Source organism: Hyperolius riggenbachi, chromosome 5 (genome assembly GCF_040937935.1).
Source record: "Hyperolius riggenbachi isolate aHypRig1 chromosome 5, aHypRig1.pri, whole genome shotgun sequence".
NCBI classification, from domain to species: Eukaryota; Metazoa; Chordata; class Amphibia; order Anura; family Hyperoliidae; genus Hyperolius; species Hyperolius riggenbachi.
In genome coordinates this window covers 87592525-87609157 of record NC_090650.1, presented here as the reverse complement: position 1 = coordinate 87609157, position 16633 = coordinate 87592525, and the positions used below count along the sequence as shown (strand labels likewise).

General features: G+C 44.3%; 1 protein-coding gene across 1 annotated transcript in view; it reads left to right on the top strand.

The window, feature by feature from the left end:
• DNAH11 (dynein axonemal heavy chain 11) overlaps window positions 1–16633 on the top strand; it is a 383233-nt gene that overhangs the window by 155434 nt on the left and 211166 nt on the right. The window contains exon 37 of the mRNA XM_068235964.1: window positions 1617–1755. Coding sequence (XP_068092065.1) covers window positions 1617–1755 — 139 coding nt within the window. The remainder of the gene's footprint in view (window positions 1–1616; window positions 1756–16633) is intronic.

Genomic DNA, 16633 nt, shown 5'->3' with positions numbered 1-16633 from the left:
AGCTGAATAGAAGAGTGAAGTGATGCTTTGTTTTAGAGTTGCACCTCCCAGAGCACCTAATTACATTCTTTTACCGGTGTCCATGGTCCTGAATTGCCATATAGCACAGAACTTCCAGTTACAATATGTTTGCTTCTGTATATGGGAGGGCAAATTTGTTGCTAGTCAAAAATAGTATTAGAAGCTTGATAATGCAGCAGTATTTGACATGACTGATGTCTACCTGTGAAAACCTATCTAGGCACCGGCTATATGCAGGTAAACCTGCTGTCATTTTTCTTTACCAAAATATATACTTATAGCCTTGTGGTGATGCTTTCATAGTTTATGGCTGGGATTGTGGTAATTAGGGATGATCAATGAGATGCAAATTGTTCCAAGATTATGTAATTTTTTAATGCAAATGTATGCAGTTTGAAAATGGACCAATCTATTCAAACCCACGTTTAAATGGATTGGTCCATTTTCAAGCTGCATGTATTTGCATAAGATATTGCATACATTTGCAATATTTGTGGTCATCCCTAGTGGTAATCAGGGAAGCTTTGTTGACGTTACACGGTTTCCCATATACTATATCTGCACATACCTACATGTTCCTGCAGACCTGTGTGTTTAAAGAGGAATGCTTATCATTAAAATGCTTATTTTTTACAATATTAGTTTATAAATGATAGTCAGTGATTGCCCATTGTAAAATTATTCCTCTCCCCCAGTTGCCTTCTTAAATTGATCACAGGTGGTGACAACTTTACTGGTGACAATGAGCATCACTGCAGAATGTTTGTTGTGTGTTCCAAAGAAACAACACCTGGTCTCCCAGAGTGCACTGGAAGGAAAAGGCTACATAATTAAATATCCTAGGCTAAACATCATTGGTAGGGTGGGGTACCAATATACTGCAAAATATAGATATAGGAAGCATTTCTGATGTTGAAACCAGGATAAGTAACGTAGAGGTGGATATTCTGAATAATTTACAATATTTCACTATATGTCACTAAGGTGCCTCTTAAAGAGACACTGAAACGAAAAAAAATATATGATATAGTGAATTGGTTGTGTACTATGAATAATTACTAGAAGATTAGCAGCAAAGAAAATATTCTTATATTTTTATTTTCAGGTATATAGTGTTTTTTCTAACATTGCATCATTCTATAATATGTGCAGATTACACAACATTCAGCATTCAAAATGAGTCTTTCAGAGCAGTCTGTGCACTAATGACCTCTCCTCTAGCAGAGAAAAAGAAAACAGTTGAGATAATAAAAGTCAGATAACAGCCCTCTCCATGACTAAACTTAGTCCGAGAGTTAATGGCTTGTTTGCATAGAGATAACAACTGGAGTTTCTTAACTCTTCCTGTACTGGAAACAATTAGACTGATGTATCTGATCTTAATGTTTTATTTCTTAGCTGTACTACACATACAAATCATAATATCATAATTTTTTTTTCGCTTCAGTGTCTCTTTAAGTATGGTGTTTTTTTTTTTGGTTTTTTTTGTTTTTTTTTGCACCATAATTTATTTTAGGTGTTAGCTATTTACATCCTTTTAGGATAAAATGTTTGTTTGTTACCACTATTTAAATTTTAATTATGTTTCCTTCCAGACCTTGTGCCATGGTGGTGCCGGACATTGAGCTGATCTGTGAAATCATGCTAATTGCTGAGGGGTTCCTGGATGCCCGGCCACTAGCCAGGAAATTTATTACCCTGTACACACTGTGCAAGGAGTTGCTTTCAAAGCAGGTAACACATCCTTCTAAATCATAGAGAGTTACCACATTTTTCAGACTATAACATGCTACTGACCATAAGATGCACGTAGGTTTTAACCTCCCTATCGTTTTAAATCCCCATGGCCGCGGGTGGTTTTTTTCACCTAATTTTATTTTTTTTATCATGTAGCTAGCCTAGCGCTAGCTACATGATTCCCCCCTCCCTGCTCCCTCCCACCCTTCCGATCGCCGCCGGTCAAACCCATCAGGAATCTCGTTCTGAACGGGATTTCCTGTAGGGCTTCCCCCGCCGCCATAGCGATGAACGGAATGATGTCATGACGTCAGGGGGAGTCCCGATCCACCCCATAGCGCAGCCTGGCGGGGATTGGCCAGGCTGCGCAAGGGGTCTGCGGGGGGGCCTCTTTCGCGGCGGATCGGCGGCGGCGATCGGGTAAGACACGCAGCTAGCAAAGTGCTAGCTGCGTGTTTAAAAAAAAAATGCAAATCGGCCCACCAGTGCCTGAGCAATCCAGCGCGGCGTTACTGGACGAGCTGAGCATGTCCGTAACGCCCAGGAGGTGTATATGTATGTGTGTGTGTGTATGTATGTATGTATGTATGTATATATATCTCAGTATATGTATATATATATATATATATATATATATATATATATATATATATATATATATATAGTATAGAAATATACTAAACTTGGTGCATCCATGGTGAAGGGGCATCTTGTCGATTATGCCCTCTTTTTATCTCTTGTGTCTCCCTGTGTCGTCCTCTCTCCCACGTGTGTCCTTCTCTATGCTCCTTTGTGTCCCGATGTCCTCCGTTTGTCCACTTGTGTCCTCCTCTGCATGGGCACAGTACAGGGAGTCCCCAACATTGCGGTGGGTTGGTTGGAGGCTCGTATTGGCAGGCGTTCACAAGTCAGGAACTCCCTGCATTTGGACTGTAAGATGCAGTGACTCTTCCCCCACCCCCCATCTTTGGGGGAGAAAATGTGAGTCTTATAGTCCAAAAAATATAGTAATTTTCTCAATCGTCTGTGAATTGTGGCTAAAAAGGAATTTTTCTCTCGTTAAAAAGAGAATCTTTCCAAAACGATGAGCTATGGAAAGTACGAAGTATAACAAAACTATAATGTTGTAGAATTAGTTTAACTAGCATCCTAACTGTCAGAAAATTTTCACACTCAACAGTTTTGTTCAATTGTGTGCTTGAATTGGTTTGTGTGTTCATTTCAATAAAGAATAACTGTTCCAAGAGGCAGGCGCTTACGGCGCTTGAAATATCGATAGGCTAAATTAGATCAAATGTGAAGGTATTACAGAGCAAAGTAGATATACACAGTTCTTATTCCATAAAGTCCTTTTAACAAGTCCATAAACTAGCATCCGCACAGTTGTTGTTAGGCTTCCCTATAGGTAATATCTTCAACAATAGGCAAGACAGAGATGGCCACCACCAACACCCTTTGTGTGCCACTCACCGCTCTCTCTGACCAAAAAGGTCAATAAACGCCTTGGGACAGTTCCCGGGTCGTCCCCCACCTCTTAGATCAATTCCCCTCTCCGATCGACAGAGTCTCCTTTCAGGGATGATTCTTCTATTAACCACCTCAGAGGAATAAACTCCACATAGTATAATACCGTCTTAAAAATGTTTATTAAAAGTATCAGATACACTCACATGGTCCAATGGTTTAAAATCGCTTAGAGTTTTTGCAACGGGCTCTCCCCCGTATAGGTGGCCTAGGCTGGCAGGTTTCCAACCCTCTGGGCTCCCTCCTGGACACCGCCGCGCGCTCAGTGTACCGGGACTCCCCTCCTAGGTCCGTCTCGCCGCCACGCCACTCCGTAGTGTGCTTGTCTGCTTCCGCATCAGGCTCCGCCCTATCGATTTCGTCACTCAGTGACTCATCAGGGGCATCATTTTTTGCGAGATAAGAGGTGGTGAACAGGTGTTTTATGTGTATGTGAACAGGTGTTTTATGTGTATGTAAACTTGAGGGTGGGATCATCAGAGCTGAGAGCGCTACCTCCTTGGAGTATTTCAATAAAGAAGCTAGGGAAGTAAAAAAGTTGCTTAGCATAGGCCACTTATGCTTGTGCCTTTGGTATCACATAGTGGTCTCACCATTTTCATGTGGGGCTTCTGCTGCCTGCATACTGTGCAGAAGCTTAGCAGAGAAGAGGGAGGTGAGAGTAGCCAGCTGGCTCTGCCTCCTTTTTGACTACATTTAGGTGACTCTCCAGCCAAGATTTTACAAGATAGAAGGAAGAAAACAAAAATAATAAATATAGAAGGGAAAAAAACATTTTAAGGTAGGAAAAGGAAGTTTACAGATGAAAACGTTGGAAGAAATTTAAAGTATACAGAAGTAGACTCTGTCCCTGGAACAAGTATACAGAAAAAAGAAGGTTACAGAGTGTAGACGTTTACTGATGAAAAAAGTATGCTCCATATAAAATAGAAAATGGTTTACATTTAATCTTTGCTTTTCAACCCTTTCTTCTAAATAGGTTTGGGGTTAAAAGTGGACCCCCCCCCCCCCCCCCCCTTTACATATTTACATAAGAGCAAATTGAAATCTGGTCCCCTTATTAATGAATAGGGCTTCCAGAAGGAAAGATTTCTGCCCCATTTTGCATTGTTGCCTTCACATCATGGCTCATGTGGGCTGGTACAGCAGAATCCCTTTGTAGTAAACTCCAAGGGACCAGGAAAAGCAGTTTACTGTATCAGAAGTTTACTATAACAGAATTGGTCATACACTGTGTATTTATACAGATGCATTTTTCTGAGATTCTACTGTTTTGTGCAAGCGGAAAAGCTCCACACTGTCCAGTTCAGCTGCTCGGACCGTGCCAGTTGGTATGTGGAAGGGGCAATGTCTTTTTATTGCAAGTTTTTAAAAAAAATTAAAGTTCATGTAGAAAAAAAAAAAAAAAAAAGTGAAAAGCAATGCATGGTGCTGAAGATAGTTCTGCAGCAGCAACAGAAATTGCCCAACATCTTGCTTAAAAATCGCTCAGCATTTCACTTAACCCCCCTGACGGTAACACCCCAGCCAGGCTCAGGCTGGAAATCCGCAGCTCAGAGTGGTAACCGTGAGCCTGGCTTGGGGTTGGATTCAAATTCAAATTATCCACTTCTGATGTTCTTGTCATTCGGTGGTTGAAATTTGGGACACAACCTTTAATATTGCAAAACTCCCATCTTGAACTGCTGTCCTTTTTTTTTATCTTCTACACCCCAAAAGTATTTCTCTGACATGAAAGAGTTTTAGGCCTGTACTTAGTTTATTAGTGAGAGTTGTGCTACAGTCCAACTCAAATCCGTTTTGAAGAGGATATGTACCTTGTATACTTGAATTCTTAACCTATACAGTGAAAAGACAGGAACTCATCCTAGTTTTGTATAGGCTTGTAGGCTTCGCACTGAGCATACACATGCTTCTCTCACTTTGTTATATGTCTTATATGTCAGCTAAAGGGCCACTGAGGGCCATTTTACACCGGGGGAGGGCGGAATCTCTACCGTACCCCACCGCTAGGGCAGTGTTGGTCTATGGGGCATTTCATACTGATGCTGTGCGGCGTGTTGTGACGAAAGCAACCTTTTCGCAGCATCCACAACACAAGGGCACACCTACGTTACTCTACGGCTCTGAAACGATGTGCGGTGAACCCGGAGTAATGCAAGTCTATGGGGACGCGTGTTTTTTCAAATGCCTGCAACAAGTTTCATGCATCACGCTTGAACGGAAGCGTATTTTAGCAGTACGCTTCCAGGCACGTGTTAGCTTCGGCCACATTAAGTGAGCATCACTTCCTGCTTGGCTGACTGCCAGACCAGGATTACCGTGTTAGTGGCGGGGAGGTGGGGTCAGTCCTCCCTCCCCCCCCCCTCACCTGGGTCCCACGATCTGTACTCCCCCTCCAGCTATTAAGAGCAGCAACGTAGTATATTCAGGCAGTGGGTGGGGATGACTCACCTATTCCACGTTCCACCGTGCATTCCATTCTCGTCACTTCCTGCAATGCCGCTCACTGTGCTGTTAGAGGACAGCATTGCAGGAAGTAACGAGGGTGAAACACACGCTGGAACGCGTAAGAGGTGAGCCATCCCCGCCCGCTGCCTGATCATACTACGCTGCTGCGCTTAATAGCTAGAGGGGAAGCGCCGCCCCCCCCCCCCCCCTCCCCGCCACTGTGCCTAATACCCCCTTCCTTCCTGCTGCCCCCTACAGGCTACCTACTTTTGGGTGGTTATTATACTGGGAGAGGGGGGGAGCCACATCTCACAAATTTGCCTCAGATAGCAGAAAGTCTAGGTCCAGCCTTGTCTGCCATATGTATTTCCTTTTAAGCAATACCTGTTGCCTCGTTTTCCTGCTTATTGATTCCCTTCCTCTAATACTTGTAACCATAGGCCCTGAACAAGCATGTAGCAGATCCGGTGTTTCTGACATTATTGTCAGATCTGACAAGATTAGCTGCATGCTTGTTTCTGGTGTGATTCAGACACTACTGCAGCCAAATAGTTAAGCAAGGATGTCAGGCAACTGGTATTGTTTAAAAGGAAATAAATATGGCAGCCTACATATACTTCTCACTTTTTGTCCTTTAAGTTCAGTCAGTGCCCTGTCCGGAATTGCATTTGGTTTTATTGGTTTACCATCCCTACACCATCTCTTTATGAACCTCTGTTTTGCAATATAACAGTTGGTTTATAAGCATGGATCTGTGACAGGGTGACCTTAATGGCCAATCATTTAAACCTTTGCGGAATTCTTCTTTAAGCTCTGTTAATGGAAAACACTTTTTAGTGGCTGCTTCAAGATATCTACAATTCATTTTTTTGACAATGCCTTTATTCGCACAATTTGCCCGCAGTCGTTTTTGGAGTAGTTAATTGTACTTTAAAGAAACTGCGTCATTAGCTACCAGTCAGAACACGTTCTCGTGAAAATTAGTTAGTGCTTTGTTTCTATGTCATAGGTAATAAGCACCCCATTTATAGAGGATAATGTAGACATCCCAGCTTAAGACAGGTAATTTATAATAAAATCTACCGTTCTGTAGTACAATAGCAGCTTTAGGCATGGATGACACTTCCGCCATCTGCGAGTATATTATCTGTTTAAAATCTGCAGCAATTATGGAGTAATTAAACTTTTTCTTACAATGTTATCTTGAACGGGGACAGACAATAGGAATATTTTTATGATTTGTTTGATAAACATGGTTTGATATTTTTATTCATAGAACAGCACCTCACAGATGTGATTAATTCTATTTTTTTCGTGTTTCTTGGGAAAAATTAAGAATGTCAAAATCAGAATTATTTTAAAAAAAGTGAGCTGATGTTTAAAGAAAATGCTGTTTGCAGGAAATATAATTTATGGAAAAAGAAATGTGGTGATTATATGAAATGTTTAGCTTGAGATCCTGCACAATAGCATATTACTATAGAGGGCGTATTAAAGTGGATCCAAGATAAACTTTTACTCATTGCATAATTGTGTTCCTTTCATATAGTTTATAGGGCATTCCTCAAGCCAAATACTTTTTTTGTTTTGTTTTAATACTCTAATTCCCTATGAACTAAACAAGCCTCGCCCACAGCTCCTTTTGTCCCTTGGCACTGTAGCAAGGGCTTATGGGAGCTCAGTCTGGGTAGGAGGAGGAGGAGGTTACTAGCCATTGATTTCAGAGGCAGAGGGGACTGAATTTACACACAGGCAAGCTTATAGCATCTCCAGCCCTCAGCCTGTGACAATGTGACAAACAGAACATGGCTGCCCTCATTGTATCACAGAAATAATCATAAACTTTTGAAGCTGTTTACAGCTAGATGTGCTGTGTAAACGATCTAAACTTTAGATAAGATATATATACACATTACTTGTTATAGTTAGTTTTTCATCTTAGATCCGCTTTAAGTGTGTACAGGAAGCTTTCAGCATACAACCAATGCTGCTACTTCCCATTATTGGCTCTAGTATGGGTGAGGTGAGCTAGTGAGAACGTCCATAGAGAAATTCAGCTAACACCACCCTCTCGGACTGCTAGGTTTCAGATAGACTGTAGTAATAACACACCCACACTTTTCAGCCAATTAGAAATCTTCAAGATATAGATGTTGCTGTGATTGGAGAACTAATCTCTATGGATTTTCATGCAGGCTCACCTCAACCATACTAGCCCCCCATTATTATAATAGTGTGTCCATGTTAAAACATGTAAGACCATACACATGTGTTAGTGGTGTAGGCAAAACCGGTAGAGGCCATTTTTGGGTTTAAGCATCACTGCTTGAGCCTAATTTAACCTCCCTGGCATTATGATTATTTCCAGATTTAGGGTCTAAAAGCCGAGCAATTTCTTCACCGGAGAATGCAAGGCTGGCGCTTCGCTGTGCACCTCTGCTTAGGAGTATGAGGAGGTGAGCCGATGACAGTCAGGTGCTCACCAAAATTATCTGGGTGGTGCACCCGGCTAACAGGGCCTAGGGAGAGCACTGTGTCTAAACTATCTCATTAACTCTAGTTTCTCTAGATCTATATAATATAGTATTACTTTTTATCTTTTTTCAAAAAAATGGCCTCATGGTCTACGGCAGGAGGGGAAGTTAGGTCTGCCAGAAGAGGGCAGAAGTCTTTCCTACCACTAGCTATTGTTCCTTGTTTATACCAAGGTGCTCCTCTCCCATTTGCGATAAGGGAGGCAGGAGTTATGCTGGGTACACACGTATGCAAAATTGATGGCTGTATTGATCGAAACCCGATCGAACATGTCGAAAATAATCGATCGATCCCGCTGATCAAGTGGGAAATCGCATCGTGTGTACCCAGCATTACAGGTAGGAGTGAGAGTGACATCTAGTGAACTCTGGAAGCCTCTTTGCTGAGGAACATTCTCAGTGTATACACAAATTCTCACTTATTACTACTGCAAAACATGTGCTTTTTCTGAAGCTTTATTTACTATCCGCACATATTAGTTTCTAAGTACAGTTTTTTTTTTTTTTTTTTGGGGGGGGGGGGGGGGGGAGATCCCTATATTAGTGCAAGTGATTGCTAGTCCATTATATTATCCAATTGGACTGCCTATACATACATTTACACTATGGCTGTTGTCATAAATGAGGTCAGAAGGTTCAAACAGTGTACAGTATAAAAAAGGTAAGTATTCCAAAATATCACAGAACCCGCAAAGGTGGGAACATAAGAAACATTTCCCTCTTGCAGTATATGCATAATAGCACAGATTGATTAGGCAGTACTTGCAGTACATGCATATAATAGCAGAGATTGATTAGGGAGTACTTGCAGTATATGCATAATAGCAGATATTGATTAGGGAGTACTTGCAGTATATGCATAATAGCAGATATTGAATAGGGAGTACTTGCAGTACATGTGTAAGGATCGGTGTAAGCAACCAGAGAGAATCCGATTATTGGTGATGTGCAGTATCGCCAATAATACAGATGTCACCCGATTATTGATGATCTGCAGAATCACCAATAATACAAGCGCAACTAACCTCTAGACGTCCAATACAACAATAGACAATGAGACAATAATAATTTGCACGTATGTGGAAATAGCCACCACACGGCAATTCCTCAGAGGTGTGGTTACCTCTGAATGGGAACCCCGTGTTTGAGATCCTCAAGCCACGCAGATAGAGGAATCACGGCCCTTGGCAGTAATCGTCTGCTAGGGCAGGCGTCTCGGAGAGGCAAGCCTCAGAGATAGCCCACCAGTGGGAGACGTTCCACTGGAGGGAGAAAGGTCAGACAAGCAGAGGTTCGGCAACAGAGGGACGGCAACAGTACAGGAACGGAACGCTGATTCAGAGTCGGTAAACAGGCTGGATCGGCAACTTTGAATCAAATAGGCAGAGGTACAAGATCGGCAAGAGAAGAGAGTAGTCAGGGATAGCCAGAGTCAAAACACAGATAAATATACAATATAATCCTAACTGAGGTGTGACGTCCTTGGTATCAACACCTATGGACTGAGCTAAGGTCTGAGCGTTTACACCTAAGTATTCATGACGGCAGAGCAGACAACTTGCTACTGACCAGCAAGTCCTATATGTAGCCAGAGAGCTACTCAGTGCTGCCCAGAGCCCCAGCCAATCCAGACTGCTGCTGGAGTCAGCTGACCGGCCTGGTCAGCTGACTCCTCTTCTGGAGTAATAAAGTTCCTGTCTCCTCGCGCGTGCGCGCGTAATTCGGAGACTCTGAGCCGGCGAGAGAGCGGGCGACCCCCCCCCAGGCAGCAACTGTGCGGCGGAGTCCGCCGAGCTCACGGACTCCGCCGCCTGCCCTACTCCACCCGCCGGCAGGACTGCGGAGGCCCCTGTCTGAGATGCGGAGTCCGCCGCCACGTGCGTTCTGGCGGCGGCTCCGCTATCTGTCACAACATGCATAATAGCAGAGATTGATTTGGGAGTACTTGCAGTACATGCTTAATAGCAGAGATTGATTTGGGAGTACTTGCAGTATATGCATAATAGAGATTGATTAGGGAGTGTAACGAATGGGGAATTATTTCCGTGATCAGCGCACAAGATGTGCGCTGACACTGCGAAAATCCTCCACAAGCGTTTAAAACAACAGAACCCAGCTTTGGTGCAATGCACATGTAGAGAGAAATTCCCACCGGCAGATGGAGCTGTGGAGTGCAGAGGAATAACCCCTCTGCACTGCCACAGATGTCAGATGGGAATTGTACGAGGTGAAGCAATGCAGGGCAAGATAGCCCTTAGAAAGAGAGAGTGAGCACAGAGACAGAATGTATCTGTGCCCACCAATCTAGTCGTCACCCGGCGATGGTGAACACACAACAGCGAAGACCAAGTGGGAACGCAATCGCAAGAATGGCGATTGCTAATAGCGACACCAGACTGAGTAAGACCGAGCAAAGGAAGAATAAAGACAGAACTGATAACAAACTATAATCTAACACAAAGGAGCAGACAGGACTAACTACACGCGGTCACCACACGTTAAGCGCAATAGCGACAAAGCGCGTGCACGGCACGGTCGCCACACGATAAGCGCAATAGCGACAAAGCGTACCAACCCTGACTAACCAAAGAAACACAAAAACAAGAGAACGCGAACGCTTGCTAAACGGTTACCTCACCGAGACGACAGCAAGCATTCATTCCAGACAAAACAGACAGAAGGAGTAACCAGTAGCAACCGCTGCTCTGGCTACACTCCTAAGGCAGAATACAGAAGGAACCACCGCCTCTACCGCTAGGGCGGTTGCGATCCAGACAGACAGATGGAGCAACCAGTAGCAACCGCTGCTCTGGCTACACTCCTAAGGCAGAATACAGAAGGAACCACCGCCTCTACCGCTAGGGCGAATGCTATCCAAACACAGCGATTTTCTATCGGCCACCGCTGGCGACAGAACAATCGCAACAGATAGACAGAACTAGGCAATACAGATAATATTAGCAAACAATTTGGAAAGGGCTGAGACTCCAGGCAAGTTAGCAGGAACAAACCTTCATGACCAGCAGGGAATTCTGGGAGGAAATGGTATTTATACTGCAAGCCATCAAAGGAAGCAGCTAAGGAATTTGCATGATAAGTGGATGCAAATTCCTCACCAGAACAACAATTCTGCAACTTGCAGAGTGAAGACAGGTCTCTTTTCCAGGGACCTGCAGCACTCAGACCTAAAAAATGGTCAAAAAGCTGTCTGCCTGTGCAGAAAGCAGAGCAGATCATTACAGGGAGTACTTGCAGTATATGCATAATAGCAGATATTGATTAGGGAGTACTTGCAGTATATGCATAATAGCAGATATTGATTAGGGAGTACTTGCAGTATATGCATAATAGCAGAGATTGATTAGGGAGTACTTGCAGTATATGCATAATAGCAGATATTGATTAGGGAGTCTAAGGCCACATACACACATCAGACCATAGTCCTTTGAAAATGAAAGATCCCAGACCAATCTTACCCCCTTCCATGTAGTATGAGAGCCATACCTACACAGTCTATTCTATGGAGCTGAACTCCCCATCAGACAGAAATCTTTGCAAGATGCTGCACACAAAGATGCTGTTGACATTCAAAAGATCAGTATCTGCAAAAGATCTGTTCCTGCCAAAGATCCGTTCCTGCAAATTGCATTTATAGTCTATGAGATCTGCAGATCATCATACACACCTTGTTTACCTGACATTTATCTGCAGATCAGACAATCATCTGCAGATCTGAAAATCCATCCTGGTGGATCTGATCTGCAGATGAATGTCTGTTAAACAAGGTGTGTGGGCTCGTTTCCACTATAGCGAATCCGCATACGGGCACTGCATGCGAATTCGCATAGTCAATGTTAGTGGATAGGGCTGTTTCCACTTGTGCGGCGGCGGGAGCGTTTTTTGGTGCGGCAGAAATCTGCACGGCAGAGCCGTCAGATTTCGCGTGCGGGAGGAATGCGGGCGAATCGCCGCTAATGCATTTAATAGAGAAATCGCATGCGGCTTTGTCATGCGGATTTCCCCGCGATTTCGCGTGCGATTTCGCATGGTTTGCTATGGAGCTTTACTCAGGCAGTGACATGGTTAAATTCGCCTGGCTCCTTGCCATGTGAAATCGTGGGGAAATCCGCATGCGGAAACGCAGCCGCATGCGATTTCTTCTGCGGTGGAATCCAGGCGATTCCGGACCGCAACAGTGGAAACGAGCCCTGTATGATGATCTGCAGATCTCATAGACTATGAATGCATTTTGCAGGAACAGATCTTTTGCAGATACTGATCTTTTGAATGTCAACAGCATCTTTGTGTGCAGCATCTTGCAAAGATTTCTGTCTGATGGGGAGTTCAGCTCCATAGAATAGACTGTGTAGGTATGGCTCTCATCAGGGCCGGATTTCCCATAAGGCACTCTAGGCACGTGCCTACAAGCGCCATATTGGACAGGGGCGGGTCTTTAATGTGCCTCAGAGTCAAGAGCGGCAGAGCAGAAGAAAATCCACTTGCCCGCTGCTCACGTCGCAATGTCAGGCTTGTCAGCTGCACAGCGAGTGTCCCGACTCCCCGCCTACCGCTGTATACATTTACCACACGCAGGGAGTCAGGACGCAGCACTACATTTCAGCTGGGAGCAGACTATAGCAAGCGGGGATGTAGGGTAGATGAGAGCGGCGTGCACCGTCCCCACTGTCCCGGCTGGCTTTATTTATTTTTTCACTCCCAAGCCGCAGGGAGCTATTAGGGGAGAAAGTTAGTTATCTGTGAAGGGGGAGGGAGGAAGAGAAAGCAGAGTCAGGCTAAGTACACAAAGCTCCGTCCTCCCCTCCCCCTCACACATGGTGCAGCAGGCAAAGGGTCTGTACTGTAAAGTGACAGCCGAGAGGTGGAGAGCAGCACCGCTGTTACACAAAGTGGACTGGCATTAGGATGATTGCTGCACAGTGTGTGGGCTACAGCTCTGCCCCCCTCCCTCGTGTCTATTGGTGCAGCCTGTGCCCGGGTCTGTTTGAAGACACATCACAGGGACCAGCATGCAGTAACAGACTTCTTGCAGTGCAGCCAGTTGCAGGGACAGAGTAAGTGACTGACCTATCATTCACAGGCTTGGGACCTTTGATTCTTCCCCCTCCTTTCCATAGCAGAGACTACAATGCTCCCCCCTCCCCTGCTTCAGAACAGCGTCCCCCCCCCCCTGCACAGGCAATCTTGTGATGCTATCCAGTGTGTCCATAGGGTGACAGGCAGCTCTGTCCAGCTGTCCCCTGACCTGATCAGATGTCATTGCTGCTGTATTCAGGTCAGGTGACAGCTGGTCAGTGCTGAGGGGACCCCCTATAGAAACACTGCTGCAGGCCAGGTCTAGGTGTCAAATGAGGAGGGGAACCACTTGGGGGGGGGATTAAGAGTAATGTAGTTTCTCAGCTAGAAAAGGCGAAGCGAGTATCTCTGTTAAAGGAAATATTAGGGATTTGAAAGAAAATGTGATCTACTTACCTGTTGCTTCCTCAGCCCCTGTCCCTCGCCACAGCTCCGCTCCTGGCCAGTCCCCCAGGGTCCCCTCGGTTGCAGATGCCGACCTAGCAAAGTCGGTATCTTCTGTGTTTGCACAATCATGCTTACGTAGCCGGGAGCTTTCTGTGCAGGTGCAGAAGTACTGTACCTGCGCACAAATCTCCCGGCCACGTGATCGCATGCGGCGCTGGCGCAAAAGATACTGACCTTGCCGGGTCGGCATCTGCAACCGAGGGGACCCTGGGGGACTGGCTGGGAGCAGAGCTGTGGCAAGGGACACATAGCCTTCCAGGGGCTGGAGGAAACGACAGGTAAGTGGATCGCATTTTCCCCATTTTCACAAATGCCTGATATTTCTTTAAAAGGATACCTTACGGCTAAACATATCCTCAAATTGCCTGTGTGTGTGAGGGGAGTTGTATATATGCTTACTGCACCGCCCGTGGGCCGACATCTGCCTCTGTTTGCTTGTTTTCCTCCCCATTCTAAGGGACCTGGTTGGCGCCCTCTGACCCAAATATACTATGCTGTGCATGCACAGTATGTCCACTTGGGCGCCTTGCGACCACGCTTGCTGGAAACCCCAAGTGCTTTACATGCGCACTCCCGCACCAAGACGTACCCGGTGGACATACTGCGCGTACACAGCATAGAATGTGAGAGTCACAGGGTGCTGACCAGGACCCTTTGAACGGGGAGGATAACGGACAAACTGATGCAGATACTGGGAGATGCAGTAAGCATATGCACAACTCCACACACACACGGCGTCAATTTGTTATGTTTAGGATTAAGGTTTCCTTTGAACACTGATGAGGCTCCTAATATAATAAGTGTCACCTGTAAGGATCAAGTTCAGTCCTTAGTGTGACATCACTTGGGTATACCCAAACAGTGTGCTGTTTCTATGCGGGGAGGCATGACACAGCTGCTTCCCGCCTATAGCCTATATTTGGTAAATTCTTCATGTCATTGGCAATATCTGCATATTGTTGATATTCTCTAATTGCCTTTAGTAATATCTAGATTAGCTGGCGTAAGAAAAGGGGGCGTGAGTTGGGGGTGTGGCTTATGCTAATGGGTGGGGCTTAGGGCGCCAGAACTTCTGTGCCTATAGGCTCCTCAGCTGTAAATCCGGCCCTGGCTCTCATACTACATGGAAGGGGGTAAAATTGGTCTGTGATCTTTCATTATCAAAAGACTATGGTCTGATGTGTGTATGAGCCTTAAAACATACTTATCATCCGTCATTTAGATGCAGTCATATAAACAGCACAGGGGTCATTGTAACTTGTACATGGCTTGATTCTGGCTGTTCAGTGCACCAAAATTCAGTGTGAAAACTGATGTAGCCATAAGCAACCATTAGCAGCACTACAGTAAAGAGAAAACTTTATTGCCATGGTTTGTTGCACTTTGCGTATCATCCTTGCTGTTAGAACTGCCTACTAAATAAGCCAGTGGGTGTTTTTATATGTACTTAAAAGGTTCATTTTGAATTAAAGGGAAATCAATGAAGTGATTCACTGCATTAAAGAGTTTAATTCATGGGTAATAACTGTTTCTTCAGGGAGGATTCACTAATCACTTATTAGGCTTTAAAATGGTCAATTAAATGAGACATATTGTTGCATTAATTAACTCCCGCTCCACACAGAGCCATAAACTACTTAAGGCGCTGTTGGGTCACATTATCTAAATATGGAATTTAATTACACGCTTATTTTCTAGTGAGGATGATGGTGTGGTGGTCCTACCATCAGGGCACGAGTCTTGTCTGCTGTTCTGTTGGAACACAGTTGTGGATTTATTTTAAGAATAGTGCTATGTGTACTTAAAGAGGAACTCCAGTGAAAATAATGTAATGAAAAAGTGCTTCATTTTACAATAATTATGTATAAATGATTTAGTCAGTGTTTGCCCATTGTAAAAGCTTTCCTCTTCATGAGTTACATTCTGACATTTATCACATGGTGATATTTTTACTGCTGGTAGGTGGTGTCAGTGGGAGTAGCTGCTGCTTGCTTTTTTGGCAGTTGGAAACAGCTGTAAACAGCTATTTCCCACAATGCAACGAGGTCAGACAGGAAACTGCTAGGACCATGGTCTTCACAGTTTCCTGTGGGAGGGGCTTCACCACAATATCAGCCATACAGAGCCCCCTGATGATCAGTTTGTGAAAAGGAATAGATTTCTCATGGGAAAGGGGGTATCAGCTACTGATTGGGATGAAGTTCAATTCTTGGTCACGGTTCCTCTTTAAAGGTACGTTAATCCGTGGAATGTGAATTAATGAAGTATTTTGTAGCAGGAGCGTACCTACAAAACATGGCCCCCCCAGCAAAACTTTGATGACGCCCACAAGAAAAACTTTGATGGGGCCCCCAATGTTTACACCCTTCCCCTTGCCTCCCCCTGGTGACCCTCCCAGCCTTGGGGCCCATCTTGTAAGGGTCTTAACACAAGGGTGGACCTTTTGAAGGACACCCAAGGTGAAAATAAACTAATGAAATAAACGCTTGTATCTATCCTAAAAATGACTTTTTAAGATATCCCACAGTTTTATATTTAAATTTACTTCTTACTGTTTTAATGTTTTTGCTCAATGACACATTTATTGAAGTATGCCAGAGCTAAAATGTATGAACTAGTGACTTTTTTTTGTTATCTCCTACCTGCTCTCAGAAGCCATTTTCTGCTTGTAAAGTGTTTTATAGTTGTAATTTCTTATCAGTGAGGGTCACACAGCAGTCTGACCCAGTCCTGATTCCGACTGAAACTGTCACTTACACACCTGATATTTAACTCTTTCAGGCAGAGAAAGTAAAAAAAGGAACACAGCATAGTTATTTGTTATA